The following is a 16,368-nucleotide window of genomic DNA, read 5'->3' as shown; positions in this document are numbered from 1 at the left end:
TAGCATCATGCTAATTATTTAAGAAGAGTCTGGACCTCCCGGGTGGCTCTTCCACACTCTCTCTCTCTCTCTGGGGCACCAGTGGGGAAATTTCAGTCAGGACATTTAGTTCATCCTTTTGCCATTTTGCAGAGTCCTCTAGGCTTTTCTGCATTTTTCCTCTCTTTCGGATCAGCTGTTCAGGACTGGGGTATCACTTCCTGGGACTGGCTGCTCAGTGTGGACAGAGTTTGCAGGGAATTGCCTTAAGTATCTTTTATTTCTATCTTATACATATATTTACTAGTAGTGTGTTAGTATTTTGTTATTTTATTAATCTGTGTTGATCTCAACCCAAGTTTCTCCCTTCCCTTTTGATTCTCTTCCCCGATGTGGGGGGAGGGGGTGAGTGAGCAGCTATCGTGGTTGTATTGCTAGCTCTGGTTAAACCACAACAGAGAGCAATGTCAATAACTTGTAAAAATACAGGTGTCAAGTTTGCCATGCCTGCGTTTCCATGGAGAAGGTTATCCTTCATGTCACGTGCATCTTCACAAAAGCCTGTTTTTCCTGCTCTTCAAAGATGAAATAAGTGGCTGCAGAAATTAAGCAATAATCAATTTAAAATAAATCCCTGAAAGCTAGCTAAACTGGTATTTTTTTTTTGAGGAACAGCTATGTCTTCATATATTCAAACCAAAGAAAATCTCAATATGGAAGGCAACAACTTTTGAAAGACCCAGTTGTTTCAGTGAGCAGCACTGTTTGACAGATCTCCTGCAAGAGCATCAAATCCCTCTCACTGATAAGAACTAAAGGCTTTCAGAGTTGCTAACATTTGACTACATGCCCATGACATCCTAGTCCTCCTAAAGCAGGCAAGCTCAGCTCATGGCCTTGGGCCACAAATGTCCTGTTAGAATAATTCAGACAGTCCCTCGCTTTCTTCTTAAAAGAGTTGAGAGCAAACCATGGGCTGGAGCGATTTTCCTCAAAGGAACAACAACTCTCTTATCCACTGCCTGCCCTATCTGCCACTTTACTGCCTCCACACACAAACACACTAGTCCCTGCACACAACTTGATGGAGAGCAGCAGGTTGTCTACAACTTAAAACTGTAAATGTTCCTACAGGATATCAAGCCAATGCACATGTAGAAAATCCACACTCAAGAAAGGAGAAATCACAAAACAAATACAAGTCAACCCCGTATCATGGTATTATAACTGTGGCATTTAAAATCAACTACTGGAATAAGTCCGATAGCCAGTGAAACAACTTTGAACTAGACAACTTAACTACTTGTCTTCCCGTGGTCTCACAAGACTCGAGATTCCTTACTACTACATAAGGTAAGAAAAAGAAAAGGTAGTTGACATGGTTAAAAATATTAACTTCTCTGACACTTGAGTTAGAGCCTAATCTACACATAGATTTTTGACAGCATTCACATAAGCTGAAGGTTGTTTCTGACACGTGTAGCCTCAAAGCATTTCACAAACACTGAACCTCTGCTCCAGTTGTTAAGGTGACTGCAAGCGACTTCCCATTTTAACATAACCTCACTACAGACACAAGTAAGACGCTAAAAACCACGTTCCTTCGGTTCCATCCGGCCCCTACAGCGGCGAACCGCTTCAGCACTGTACCCGCCTTTGGGCTCTACCGCCTCCTGCCCTGCCCGCCCCGCTGCCCCCGCTGGGCCTCCCCCGGCCCCGCCAGCCCATGCTCGCACCGGGCGGCAGCGACACCGCTATCCGCGGCTCAGGCTGCCCCGCGCAGACCCGCACCGGCAGCCGGCCGCTCAGGGAGCCTGCCCAGCCTGGCACGGACCCTCCGCCACAGCCCGGGGCCCGCCGCCCCGCGGGGACCCCCGCCCGCACCCACCGCTTTTTCGGGATAGAGCCGGAAGCCGGCGCGGCGGAGCCGCCCTGCGCCTTGCAGGGGCTCGGGGAGAGCGCTTCCCGCCCCGGGGCCCGCGGCGAGCCCCGCAGGTGCCCCGAGATGATGCGCAGCCGCCGCCGGGCAGAAGACGGGGAACCGCCGCCGCTTCCCGCTGCCTCCTCCGCCGAGGCCGCCATCGCACTTCCGTGTTGTGCCGCTGATCGCCGCCGGGTGAGAGGTCGGGCAGGCGGATGGCGCCTCCCGGCGCTCCCCTCATATGGGCTGTCCCGGCGTGCACCGCCTCCCGCCCCGCCCCGGGGCAGCGGACGGGAGCGCGGCAGCGGGAGGGAGCCGGGCAGGGCAGCGCACCCAGGCCCGGCCGGTGCGGGACCCGGCCCGTGCGGGACCCGGCCCGTCCTCACCGGCAGCGGGCGGCAGTCGCCGGCGCTCCGAAGCCGTGGCCTGTTTTCCATGAGCGGTCGTGCTGCCCGCCGGAACAGCCGCCTGCCCCAGCGGTTCCGTGCTTACGTGACAAAACGGGAGACAGAAAAGGGTTTATTGGAAATTTCTCACGTCTTGTGGTGTAATTATCGCCTCTCTACATCTCGAAACAGATTTGAGAGAACACAAAGGTGCATATTCTTTACAGCTGAGGGTTGCCTAAGCGAATGATGAAATGCTAATTAATGGCAATAACGTACGCGGCTTACTTAAGACACAGATTGGTGAGGTGACAATCCTACAGGACTTACAGATTTTGTCATTGTTGACAGGGACACTGGACCCTGGTGAGTGAAGGGCCGCGGATCCAGCTGCCTCTACCTGAGAGACTTGGCTGCTTGTCCCACACCACACGTTACTGGAAGAGGCTCCAGCCTCCCCATCACCCGCACACCCCAGCAAACCCACACCATGATGTGACAACCGACTGGTGGGAATGTGTCCCCTTCTGTACCCAAGACAGCCATCACTGGGTACAGAGCTGTCAATCCTGGCTGTGTTTGAGCCCTGCAGGAACACCTGGAATTCATCCTGTAGCATCACTTTGCAGAGGGGGAAGACCTGGGATTTAAGGGGAGACACAGATGAGATGGCAACACCAGGTGCTTTCTGCGTCTAGGAATTTACCATTATGCACCAGAGTGCTTTGGTCAGCTTTGAGTTTTCACTCACAAAAATACGTGGAAACTGGAAAGATTTTAAAGGAGAAGAGATAAGGTGTTTGTTTTTTCGTCAGAGAATGAAAAAAAGGCTGAACAAACTGAGCCCAGACTGCAGTGAAGTGAAAGGGGGCAGTCAATCTGTCCTTCAAGTCTTTGCTATGCTGGTGAGAAGTAACGAGCTCAAACGGGGAGATATAACTTCAGTACTAGCATTAGGCCACTTTCTAATGACAGTGAAAATGAAAAACTGTTGTGGTCTGCCTAAGCAGAGAACGAAGTCGCTTCATTAGACAGCGTTAAGAACAGACAACACACATCTATCAGAGATGATATGGTTGTACTCACGCTGTTGAAGCCTACTCGGTTGTCACACAGGACGTACTTTCATGATCAGCTTTCGCAGTTGGATGGCACTGACCAGCCGTTTCTAAGTTTTGTAGTGGAATGTTAATGTCTATATGGTTACTAATAAACACATGAAAATTCATAGAACTCTTACCCTCTTCAGGGACCTATTTCGCCCATGATACTTCAACACAATACCTTTCCATTAGGTAAGCAACAAGCAGCAGGTTCTCCAGGGAGCAGTATGTGGTGCACAAGCAGTGAGTCTTCGGTTCGATTCCCTGCTTCACGTGCAATATTTGTTCTTCTTTGAGTCATAGCTCCCCATATATAAACCAGAGATAACAGTATCTCCCTAGAGAGACTGAGTTGAAGACAAATACACTAAGGACAGTGTGACAATCAAGGATCAAGCTCTGCAAGACCTACTGGTGAAAAGCAGTACATTAAAGCCACCTAGGTATTATTACTATTTATTTTGCTTTCACTCTCACCGTTGTTAATTGATTTTATGCCTTTCGTGTACTTTGACTATAAAATAGTCTGTAATTTTCCTGGGGCAGGAGTTGCACTAGTTGCAATGGGGTCTCCGCTTTAGGATAGTTTTCCGGTATTATTGCAACATAAACAGCTGTTCCGGCAGTTTGATGGTTTGGTTATGGAGTTAAATTTCCCCCCTGTGAACGATTTGTATACTGCTTTCTGGATTAACTCATGCATATCCTCATTTATCTGTGTGGTACTGTGGAGGCAGTCTGTGGGGAGCAAACACAGGTCTCTCAACTGAGTTTCCATTCACATTGTTTACTGAAGTTCTGGATATAACTGGGGCGGGGGGGAGGAGACTTTAAGCCACAGTTATCTAAATTTTTCCACATTGCTAAGTACTGGCAAAGAGATAACTAGATTCATTGCAGCAGGCTTCAGATTTTCCTAGAATGTTTCTTTGTCTCACAGTCACTTGTAAGGAACAACAGCAAGCCCATTGTTCATTTATTTGATCCTAATCATAGAGGTTCCCAGTAAAAAAAAAAATCAACTAATATCTGATAAGCAATATTTGTCACACCCTCAGAACATAATTCTCCAAAAAGTTCCAAATTAATTGTCATGTGTGTGTGTGTCCAGAGATTTAACTGGGGGTGGTAGAGGCATGGTGGTATGGTTTGGAAACCAGGGAGAGCCCTTGCCTTATGCAGAGCGAAGGTACAGCTAAGCAACACCTCATTTTTGTGTAAGAGGGGTAAGAAAGCTGAATTCGTGCCAGTGCTCTGCATGCAATCCCCAGCTCCCTTGGAAGGACAGCAGTCTTCATAAAAAGAAGCAGCAACATAATAACAGATCATGAGGTCACTGTTTCTTGTCATTTGCCTGAAGTGAACCACTGGCATGTTTTCAAAAAATATGTCTAATTGCTTCAAATAAAGTCTATCTGATAAGTAGAAGTGTTGAAAATAAAACTTAGGGAACACAATTAATTTTGGAAGTAATAGGGTTGTGACATCAAAGAGAACTGATTTCAGTAAAAATGCCAGCAGATCTACAGTGTGGTAGTTTTAAGGATGCTGATCGTTGCCAAGCCAAAGCAGCAGCATTTGCCATTCCGTGAGCTGTCCTTCCCACATACCGGTGTGCATCTGCAAGTGTGAGATGCCAGCTCAACGTCATCGTGTCATCAAAGACCTGCATTTCCAGAATTGTGCACATTGGCATTTCCAAGAAAAATAGTTTTAGAGAGAGTTTACAGTGTAATACAAAATAAAGTAGCCAAAATACTTCAAACTTTCAGAGAGGTCTTCATAACAAGGTGTCTTGGAGCTCTTATTTTGCAGTAGTCCTGTGGGAAGGCTCAGGGGAACATGCTGCTCAGGACAAAGGCTACACTCTTGTGCAACCCATACACAGGCTGTGAAAATAAAAGACTCCTTGATAAATTTTCTTGCTTTGAATGAAGTTCTTCAACCAACTGTTGAAAATCACCTAATGTAGCATGGGAACCCTTGAGATGTATGTATCAGATGTGGAAAATTAATTGATGGTACACACATCCAGACTTAGAAGCTTCAGCAACTTTACACACAACTAGAAGAGAAGGTAGAGTACTATATTCAACTTAAACTGTAAAAAGAATTTTGAAAAATTTCCAAGAAGTTTTACTGAAACCTGTGAAAGTTGCTGACCCCAGCCAAAACTAGCAGGAATTGCTAGTGTTGTAGTACATGCCTGTGCTGTTCCTTTACTAAGTAGTAGAAAAAGGTTGTGGGACTTTTTATTTATTTTTCACTTTTAAAGTGACACAGCTTTGAGTTATGGGATAATTCACCTCAGTGCTTCTGACAGCAACACAAGAACATTATCATAATAGTAGCTAATGAGAAAATGAACCTAAAGAATCCTTTGCTTTCTTGAAAGATGGGAAATTAGAAACTAACTTTTTCAAGAGTCTTCGTTTCAAGACGCTACTTGCAAGATTTAAACAGAAGGAAACGCCTACTTGAATAAGGTGTGTTTTAGATGTTCTTGCTTTCTCCAGTTCAACTATTGTTCAGATGTGATTGACACTAATATATAAGAACACCTTTTTAGTTGCACTCCTGTACAAAAAGCTGCCGCCTACAGAAGAGGTGGGGTTTTGGCTGCCCTAGGTAAAGGATGGGTGTGGGACATCCGCAACTGAGTCATGGGCTCAGAAGAAGCTGATGAGGCAATAAAAGGGGAAAAAGGGCATAAGCCCTTGAGATCATGTCTCAATTAGACATTTTTTCACCAAAGGAAAAAAAAAATAAAAGAAAGAAGCTTACACCCATTCATGAACATGTCATTCAACACCAAGTTATTCATGCTCTGAGAGGAGTTTTGTTGATATATTCGAATGGACCGAGAAGTTTTTCTGAAAGGAACGGATTTGACTAAGACGTACTTAGGCTTTGTGCCATTTTTGTAGAGTCAGCAAAGACCCTGGGGGAAAGGCACCTCATCCATCCATCCATCCATCCATCCATCCATCCATCCATCCATCCGTTACCAGCTTACGGCAATATGGGACTCAGCTTGCACACCTCAGTGTCACAGAACAAGAAAGGCTCAGGCCTCAGAGCTTACAACTAGGGAGAAGCCTGCAGGACCTCAAGCTGTTGCCAAGGGTCAGTCTGGATTTGGAAAGGCTACACAAGGACGGGAGGAGCTGAAACTAAGAAAAAAGTGTTAAAAGCCTGCAGAATATGGGCCATGAATGGAACCTCCTCTCTAGGAATATGACCTTTTTTATATGGAAAAGGTTAATGGGCAGCATGCTCTCTCTTTAAACATACAAAAATACAGATTTTTTGTATATGGTGGTCAACTCTCCTGTAAAGAGGGAAAGTGTCAAAGATAATCAACTATTTCAGCTTTCAGTCAACAAGATGATCTGAACAGCTTAGAAATGCTAGAGCTTAGAAGTAAGTCTGTATCTGAACAAGAGCTGATCACTGAGAAGCAAGTGCTAAATCCTTGTCCCTAATATATTAATAAAATGCATATCAACTCCTCTTTGAGCTGCTGTAACTTCAGTAAGCCTTCCACTGGTGCCCCAAGGCAGAGTTATTAGTAATACGTTATTATTATAATCTGTGTACTAGTAGTAACTCCAGGTCTGGCTTTTCTGTATATCACATTTTGCATGAAGGAAAAGTACTTGCTAAATTGTTAACTATATGCACAGATGAGTTTGTGCATCAATCAAGTCAAGGTTGACCTTTGCAAACGGAATAAGACACATTTCTATTTGTTTATTCTGTTTACTTCTGGCAGTAAAACCAGTTAAACTCTATCACTGGTAGCAATAGTGGCAGATATGTTTATCAAAGAACCTGCTGTGCAGGTTCCAAATGAACTCATTTCACCTGCATTCTACTGTAGCAACAGTCCTGCTGCATCCAGATAAGTGAAGGGAAGAAAGGCAAGCTTCCTAGGAAACTCTGTGTAGAGATGTATAGCTCTGCACAGCTGCAACTCTTCCACAATGCATGTCAAAAGCCTGTCAAGAGAAAAAGCTTTAATATTTATTTATTGAGGCAGTAAAACCAAACATAGTTACTACATGTGGCTTCCCATGGCTCTGTCAGCGAAAGCAAGCACAATTTGACATTAGAGACAATTAGTTTTGAAGTTGCTTATCCCAAGGAGCTCAAGTGTGGTTTGCAGACTCTTCTTTGCTGCCCCAAGACTTTCTCTCCTTCCCCTTTTTTTAAGAGAGTTGTCGAAGCAAAATGTAACTGCCCAGCATGACAAGGGAGCTTCTGTGGAAACTATTTGCCCACTCAACACTTCCTTGGCTGTTGCAATTCCTGTACACCTGCATCTTATCTCGGTGACTTCATCTCATAACTATTGTCTATTCTCTTTATTTACCTTTAGAAGCTCCATTTTTCATTCCAGCTTTATGCCATCCTGTGGAAGAGTCTGGCAGGAAGTGTTGCAACTCTGAAAATCTCCTTTTGAGAAGTAGCATGACCCTTCTCAACCCAGTTTATTAATTTCTCCTGAATATAGTTGGTAGTTTCCTTTTGAGAGATGTAATTCGTATAATTATGACACTCTCCTCATTTAAATAGTTATGTATGTTTGGTAAAGAAAGATTACCTTTATATTTTCTCAAAATATGTTGCTTTGATAGCCAGCAGACAGCACAGAAACATTCAATGGGGAATTGAGGCAGGAGAAGCTGGATGCAGTAAGCACTAATCATGTTCAAAAATTTGTCCCAATAATCCTGCATCCTGGCACCCCCCTGTGTTTTAATGTGTACTGAGTGCGAGATGGGCTCAGGATACTGTTGGGATCTCTGTGTACATCTGATCCTTCGGGGAGCTACTGGAACCTAAAATGTATTATAGCATTTTCTTAAATAATCTATTTTAAGTATGTAGTTTGATGCACTAAAGTTCTTGCACTAGAATTCTCTCAATCTGCCACAATTTCTGAGAATTTAGAGGAGGAAGAAGAAATTACCTACTAACGGCATTTGCTTAATTCTCCATTCCCCTTACTTATGTCCCTGGACATATTATTGCTTCTAATAACCACTGTTTTACTCCTAAGGGTATATAACGTATAAACTGTTTTGTGGAAGAGAATGTTGCTTCGGTTTTAATTTAATTCACAATCCCTGTGAATAGTTTTGAGAATACTGGAGGTATGACAAAAGCTCTACAACTTCTAGGTGACAAATAGCATCTCAGAAGGAGGAGAAATACAAGGGTATGGAGAGGGCTGATGGGGGTTGAATGCAGTTTAGGTCTGTTGGATTTTTACTTGCTTAATTAAAATATGAATAAGGTGCTGATGAAAAGCCTAGTGTATTCATGCAGTTCTTGACTGAATCTTATTACAGAATTCTTTACTGCTGGAAGATAGACTAAGCAGAAATGTTTGACATATTTCAGTTAAAGCTGTAACACTTAACTGTTGTGGCTAAAAAAATCCAGACGTTTCCTAGATCAGATAGCAAGGCAGCTTAGCAAACAAATCAGCTATTGCAAATCCTTCCTTGGAGCTTAATGGGAAGGAACAATTTCTTCTAGTGTCTATTACATTTTAAGACAATTACCTGAGTGTGCTCTAGGGAATACCAAGGTCTGCAGCATCAGACACACAATTAAGCAATGTAATTGCATAAACACTGTATTTGGGACAGGCAAAGTGTTTGAACAGACCGTGCGAAAACTATTCCCAAAGGGAGGCTAACAAATAATAATGTGATTCTTTAAAATGAACAAAACAGTCTTTAAATGTGAGTTGTGTTTGACTGAAGTGTTTGATTCTACTTTTAGGGTTCCCTTCAAGTAATGCCATTGTTGTGGTCACTTTTCATGCACAATTGACTTTTTTTTCTTTTGCTTGAAATGATACATTTTTCAATGATCTCAAGGGAATAGATGTCAAAGCAGAATGAAACATCTACAGCTTAGATTAAAGCTGTTAACGCTGTCTCAATAATACTTATATTATTCTCCTATGATCTTATATTACTCCATAATTATCTCCCACACAATAGTACAATTGCCATGTAAAGGTAGCTACTAATGGAAAGTTAAGATTTTATAACTAACAAGGGAGAATTTTATTAAACACCTAAATTTCCCAGTGCATGATAAGTGCTTTGTGGAAATGGTAGACAGAATACGACTCCGAAGCCCCTGCGTTTGTTCTGATATATGCGGGCACCCCGTATCCTTCTATAATTCAAATGCACAGTCTTTCAACACACAGCTAAGTGTGAATACCATGGCTGCCACGGAGTCTGCTGGGGATGCGGATTCAGCTGTGTCCTCATGTCCTGCACCAGACTGGCAGTTTATGTGCTGAGGGTGACAGAGCACTGGCACAGGCTGCCCAGGGAGGTTGTGGTGTGTGGTCTCCTTCCCTGGAGACATTCAAAGCCCGCCTGGACATGTTCCTGTGCTACATCACCTAGGCGTTCCTGCTCCAGCAGGGGGATTGGACTAGATGATCTTTTGAGGTCCCTTCCAATCCCAAACATACTGTGATACTGTGAGCTACATGCACTTGTATCCAAACAGCCACCATTCTCCCAATCCACTATATCGGTATCTTTGTTTAGCCCTCAGGGATATCCACTTCCCTCTGACTCTGTTCCCCCAAATTTTCCTGCAATGCAACATTATTCTTTCTAGTCTGGCCCAGCTTCCCTCTGCGTTGCCAAATCAGAGGTGCCTTCTGACAAATCAGAGATGCTTTCCTTGTCTGCGCTGACAAGATATAGGGGACTGATACAATTCACCTTCGTTTTTAGAGGCATGCTGCAGGATGGTAAGTTTAGAAAGACATTCAAGAACAAATGCAAAGATGATGAGAAGAAATGAGATAAGAGTTGGGCAGAGCGTAGACAGAAACAGGTGGTGTTATTAGGCATTGAGTGGTCTCTTTTCATGTGCTGTGCCAAGAGTGGATCAAGCACTGTAAGCAATTGTATGGCAAGATAGTGGAGGCAAACTGAGCATCCAGCAAGGGCTTTTTACGGGCTTGTGCCACAGAAAGCTTCAGCAGGAGACTGCTAATGCCATGAGCACAAGATCTTCTGTGTCCTTGACCCAGGTTTCTTTTGTATCTCTGCTGTTCCTCAAGGAATGGAGCAATGGGAAGGAGGAGTCACAGTCAGCGAAAGAGGAACCGGAGGCACAGAGCTGTGAACACGGAACTTAACCACAGGCTGGTGAGCACCATCCACCACACAGTGTTGCACTTGTGGCTAACCACAGCAGAAAGGGAGTGATTTCCTGGTTTACATCAGCTGAATTGTCATTATGCCAGTACCACCCCATTTGCGTTTTGTTTGGGGCAGAAGCCTGCATCTCCCAGAGCTCATTTTAATTCCCCGTTTCCTGGACCTGGATCGAAGCTCTTCAGTTTTGCCCCATCTGAGAAACAAAAACCAGAAGGAGGAGACAGGCTGAAGTAATAATAATGAGATCAAGTAGTAAATCAAGGAAGTTTGAACAAATGTGGCTAATTGTGTCATTTTGTGAAACAAAACAAATGTTGATTTAACTATAATTTAGGCTAGGGAGTCAAAGGCAGCTGAATAGCATATTTGTATGAGTAAAAGCAACATTTCTGCTCAGATGCAAATCTGCTGCAGTTTTTAAAATACAGATTTAACATCAGAGATGCTAGTAAAAAAATGATGTTTTTCAGGATTTTGCAAATTACAGCACAGTATATTAAGAGGAATGAATGGCAATTTATCTGAATATGCAAGGCTATAAACTGGCGCAGTTCAGCAGCTGCTCCACAGGCAGCTAAACTGTCTTTGTGATGAGAGCAAGAGGCTCTTGGAGAAGGGCAGAGTGGACAGTCATGGGTAGGTCATTACCTGTAAGTAAGCAAGCACTGCTAGAGTGGGCTGAATTGTGGGAGTCACTCGCAGGCAGCCTGGCAGGCTGTCTCCCCTTCATTTTTTTAATTATTGGTTATTTGTTGATTTTAACTTTGGAAAATTTTGTTTCCTTCCTGATGATGATGTGATTTGAATTCATCTGCATATTTGATTATTGTATTGTAGAAGCTTAAACAAGTATATAAAATGAAAGCATAGCTTCAGTCCATTCTGAGGAATCGGTGCCAGCAGGACACCTTAAATGCTCCCAGTGCTGCTGCCCTGCCAGACCTGAGGACTCCAGTCTCGGGAGCTGTCGGGGCAGTGCTGTTCACCAGGGCTTTGTTTCCACAGAGAAATGTGGTGCATACAAGGGATAACAAAGGCAGCTCCTTTTTTGAAGAACACCAAATAGATTAAGCTGGTCTCAGCTGAAAAGGATGCCATCAATTTAGACAGCAGCCTGCTCTTTCAGCTGAAAACATGGGAAATGGAGCAGCACAAATGGGTGAACTGATTGATTCTCCAAAATATTTGTGAGATAATTAATCTCTACTGCTTGCTTTGTTTGATAGGGGACCAGCTTACTGCTCCATTACATGCAATGATATTGCTGAAGAAGGTAGGCATTTTCAAATGAGAGAAAAACAGAATTTATTTTCTCTTTAACACAACATTCTTTGTGTGTTGAGAAGTAAAAAAACAAACTGTCCTTGTGTTCACAGCTCCTCAGCACTGCAACACTGGAAGTTTAGGGGCAAAGGAACAGTTGTAAACCAGAAAGTAGGGGCAAAGAAAGCAGTGCCAAACTTTGAGGGAGAAAGTACTACTGTAAATATACCAAATGACTCGCCGTAAAAAGAAGTACTGAGTGATTCCTCATGCTCTTGTGAACTGAAAGCAGCTTGGTGAGAAACCTCAGGGCAATCATTCCCAAGCTTGCTGAAACAGCAGGACTCTAGGATAATAGAGTTGGCTGCCCTGCCAGAGCACTCCCTCCTGGCCAATGTAAGGATTAGTTAAGGATAATATCCCGTTTCCTCGAAAATAAGACAGGGTCTTATTTTAATTTTTGCTCCAAAACCTATTACTTTTTTACATGTGTAGCTGCCTGGACACTATTTAAAATCACTTTTTTGATGAACTGTAACTAGGGCTTATTTTTGGAGTAGGGCTTATATTTCGAGCATCCTCAAAAAATCCCAAAAAATCGTGCTAGGGCTTATTTTTGGGGTAGGTATTATTTTCAGGAGTACAACCTTGTGACTGAAGGAAGAATAAAACCATTATAATAAATTCTGCAGAGGAAGAGTTGGAAAACTGAAATATCTATCAGGATGAATGTCTTGCTGTTACAATAGTGGTACTTAGCCTGGACATCTTGGTACAAAGCAGCTTGAGCCAAGAGCATTAAAACTGCCTTAACCCTATTTAAATACCAAATTTCAGCTGGAATGGAGAGGGTGAGGCTTCTGGTAGACAGAAAAGAACAGGCATTTCAGCTCTGTCTTCTGTGTTTCAATTTTCCCTCAAATGGCTAGAGATAATTTCTGTCTTATTCCTCCAATAAGATCTTAAAATTTCTCATTTACCGCTCAGTACATCACTCAGACTCTCCAGCTCTCAGATCAGAACGCACTGCTTTTGGGTCTTCAGTGAAGGGTTCTCTGCTTTTGGAACAGGAAATCGGAGACATAGCACATTACTTCTGCAGAGAGCTTTTTAGCAATTCTTTTGTAGTCAACTGAAGCATGTATTTGTTTCTCAGCAAAGTATTTTCTAGAAACTTTTATTGTTGTGTCTAAATAGATTGTATTTGAGCTTCTAACCAGTTTGTAAACACCATTAAGAAATTAAAAAGGAGAAATTATTTGCCTCAGATTTCTTTTCCTGGTGATACCGTGTATCCCAGAATTGCCAAATGTTTCTGCCTTCTGTAGCTCTTACTTTACTTGTACGGCATTGTTGGCTGTGTTAAAACAGACTTGATGCTTTTGCCATGTCCATCTTACTTGAGATTTCAGTCAGTTACATTTTGGCTGGATTTAACTGAAAAAGCTCGTGTTCTGGAACATAGAGGCCGAAGTTGTACCCCAAAATCTGGGGACATCTTTTCATTTGTCCTAACACATCTGGTGACAGCAAGAGTCTTACATAGACAGCAACTTTATGTGAAAGCCATTTGAAATGACACAATACTGAATTCTGATCTAATGAGGTCTGGTAAGCTGAGCAGGGTGGGTTAACAAGACATTTTCTGGTCAGACACAGCCTAAACATGTCATTGGCAAAGGACTGGGGTGTGCTTTGGCTTCCAAATGCAACATCCCAGCTTTCCTTTTACCCAGCAGATGGCCAACTGCTCTTGGAAACAGAGAATAAAACTCAGCAGAGGCTTCCTCTGTGCCATTTATAGCCCTGCAGATGGACACTCTAAAGGAAAGGCAGCTTTGGTAAAAAAAACAAAAACAAAAAACAATAACTTTAAATTCAAGGCCTGATTATTTTGTGCTCTGTGGTGGATCTCCTTTCTTTCCAGACAGCTCTCCTTGGGCAGTAAAATTCATGCAAGGCCTCTGGGAAGTGTAGCATGTGCTCCAGGAATGTGTGGTGGTTTGCTTCTACCAGGAGTGCAAAAGGCTGCAATAACAGAAATGGTAGGCTTTGTATCCCTGGAAAAGGTTAGTTACAGGAGAAAATATAAATAAATATTTTGAATTTTTGTTCAATTAATCTCCATCTGCCATTCTCTGATCTTGTTCTTTCTCTGAAAGTTCATTGCTGTTCCCAAGGGCACTGCAGGTTTAGCTGGACCCAGCTGCTCCCAGTGGTTGCAATTCTGCCTGATGCCTGTGACTTTAGGTGGTCAGAGAGCGCTTCTAGATGAGAACGTGAAAATCTAAACTTGAGCTAGTATTTCCTCCAAAGTCCACATTCAGGATTAACCCAGCAGCTCAGACATGGTTCTGCAGTGTACAGTTACTCGTCTGGAGGGGACAGGTTCAACTCACATACTTAGAATTATCCCTAACGTTTTGTCTCCCACCATTAACTTCTAAACAGTAGGTAGGCACGGGCAGGCGGATGGACAGACAAATGTTTTCTAGCATCAGTAAAGGTCTCACAATTGCAAAATGAAATGGAAAACAAACTAGAAATGGAAACAACAAACTTTCCCCCATTGCTAGGACATTATGCAGTCAACTGCAGTGTGGCAACCATTGATGGACACTCAAAAGCTGGAGCATGAGGTGCTTAAGAGCCTTAGACTGACCAACCACAGGCTTTGTCAACCCACATCTCCAGAACTGAGGACAGTAGACATCAGTTGTCCTCCCAGACATGCTGTGTTTGCAGTAGTTTTCCCCCTTCTGCTTTTCCCATAACTGTTACAGCCAGCGCTGCTCAATTGCCAGGGAGGAATATGTACACCCCGTCAGAGATTGCTGTAGCGCAGACATTACAGAAAGCTATTTCCCACTTTATTTGGTATAATTTCTAGCACAATTTGAGCTACTGTTTTATTATTCCTCATATGTAGCCAATTAGCATTTTCTGTCTGAAAATCTCTCAGATGGCAACACAGCAAAGAATATGAATTAAGAAAGTATGACTCTGTGCTAGAAAACAAAGAAAACTGGCAGGAATCTTATAGGCAGATAAAGCAAATAAAACAGCATTAACAATCTCAGCAAAGCATTCCAGATTTTGAATTGACAAAGTCCTTTTCAATAAGCTTTTTGCATTACTTAAACACTGGCTGCAATGTGCCGTGCAAACAGTTTTAATGTTCTCCTCTTACTGAAACAGGAGGTTGTGCAACCAGACCGCAATACACATGTTGCCTTTTGAAGAGAAGTTTAAAGAGCAGTAAAGTATTGTAAAAGTATTGTTATAGGAGCAAAAGCTCTTTTGAATCATTCTAACTGCTCATTTCACAAGAGAGGGAGGTTGTTTAAACTCTGTGCCATGGTATATTATGCATGTAAGCCATAAAAAGTAACCTTGGGAGACAGAAGCATTGCCTGCACCAGTCAAAGAATGGGTGCCACAGGCATGTGCCTTTCAGAGGTGGCAAATAATACTGTAAGTTCACATACAAAACCGTGTGCAAATGGGCTAAGAAATGCCAAACAGGTGGAATGGAAGGTTTCTAACATGGAAAGCAACTAACCTGAGGGGAACTTTTGAGCAAGTAAGGTGGAGCATGCTTCCCTCCCCTGCTAATGATCTCTGCCATTCTGCCCTTTACCTTGCTTCTGTTACCTTGATGTGCTTTTACTATTTCCTGCCCTGCCCCAGTTATCTCTAAGCTTAGTATTTGATTTTTGGCACCCTTTTCCCTGTCTTGCTTATGTTTGTTTCAGGCAACAGCAGCTGCCTGGAATAAATCCTTTGGGTCTTATAGAGCCATTGTTCAAAGCTGTGTTTAAGAGTCCTCCTACATGTTTGCAATAGTAAACAACTATAGAAAGAAGCTGGAATGAATTAAAATGTAATAAAAAGGCAGAGCTAAATACTCTAATACAGTGAAAGCAGTTGGAAGTATGCTTGTACAAAAAGACTTCTTTGATTAGCACATTATGAAGAATGATCATTTTTAGAGTACTTATTTCATCCACCAAGATGTGTCATTGGTTTTGTGTTTTGAATCCGGTTTTCAATAAACACAATGAGGCAGAGATGTTAGATTCACTGTCTTCATTTTGTAAGTAAATGTCACTTTAGGTCCTCTTTCTACCAAGTGACCAGTACTGCAGTGTATACTGGAACAGCCTCAGGGATGATCTAGTTATGCTTAGAGTACAGTTGTTCCAAAGGGAGATTCTAGCTAAAAATACAAGTCTTTCCTCTTTCCCATCATACCCCCTTTCTGCAGAAGAGAAGCATTTGGCACACAGCTCCTCTGGCAACTCCGCACCAGCTCAGAGGCTGCCTCGCCACAGAGCTGTTCCTTAGAGTCCATACCGGATCGTGTTGCTGGAAAAAGGGAATGGCTTGGCTATAGGACAATTTTTTCTGTAGTGGTGGTTTGTTTTTTTTTTAACTGGGTTATCCACAAATCACTAATTAAAAGGAATGGATACTTAGAACAGATGAATTCAGAGTTACCAGTG

The 16,368-nt window shown here is 42.9% G+C and overlaps 1 protein-coding gene across 1 annotated transcript in view; it reads right to left on the bottom strand.

Moving 5' to 3' along the window:
• The window catches only part of AGPS (alkylglycerone phosphate synthase), a 52,900-nt gene extending 50,781 nt beyond the window's left edge, over window positions 1–2,119 (bottom strand). The window contains exon 1 of the mRNA XM_065840770.2: window positions 1,868–2,119. Within this exon, the coding sequence (XP_065696842.1) occupies window positions 1,868–2,061 (194 nt within the window). The 5' untranslated portion in view covers window positions 2,062–2,119. The remainder of the gene's footprint in view (window positions 1–1,867) is intronic.
• Between the last annotated feature and the right edge of the window lie 14,249 nt (window positions 2,120–16,368).

This window comes from Patagioenas fasciata, chromosome 7 (genome assembly GCF_037038585.1).
Source record: "Patagioenas fasciata isolate bPatFas1 chromosome 7, bPatFas1.hap1, whole genome shotgun sequence".
Taxonomy (NCBI): Eukaryota; Metazoa; Chordata; class Aves; order Columbiformes; family Columbidae; genus Patagioenas; species Patagioenas fasciata.
Note: the sequence above shows the minus strand (reverse complement) of the source record. Positions and strands in the feature narration are given on the sequence as shown.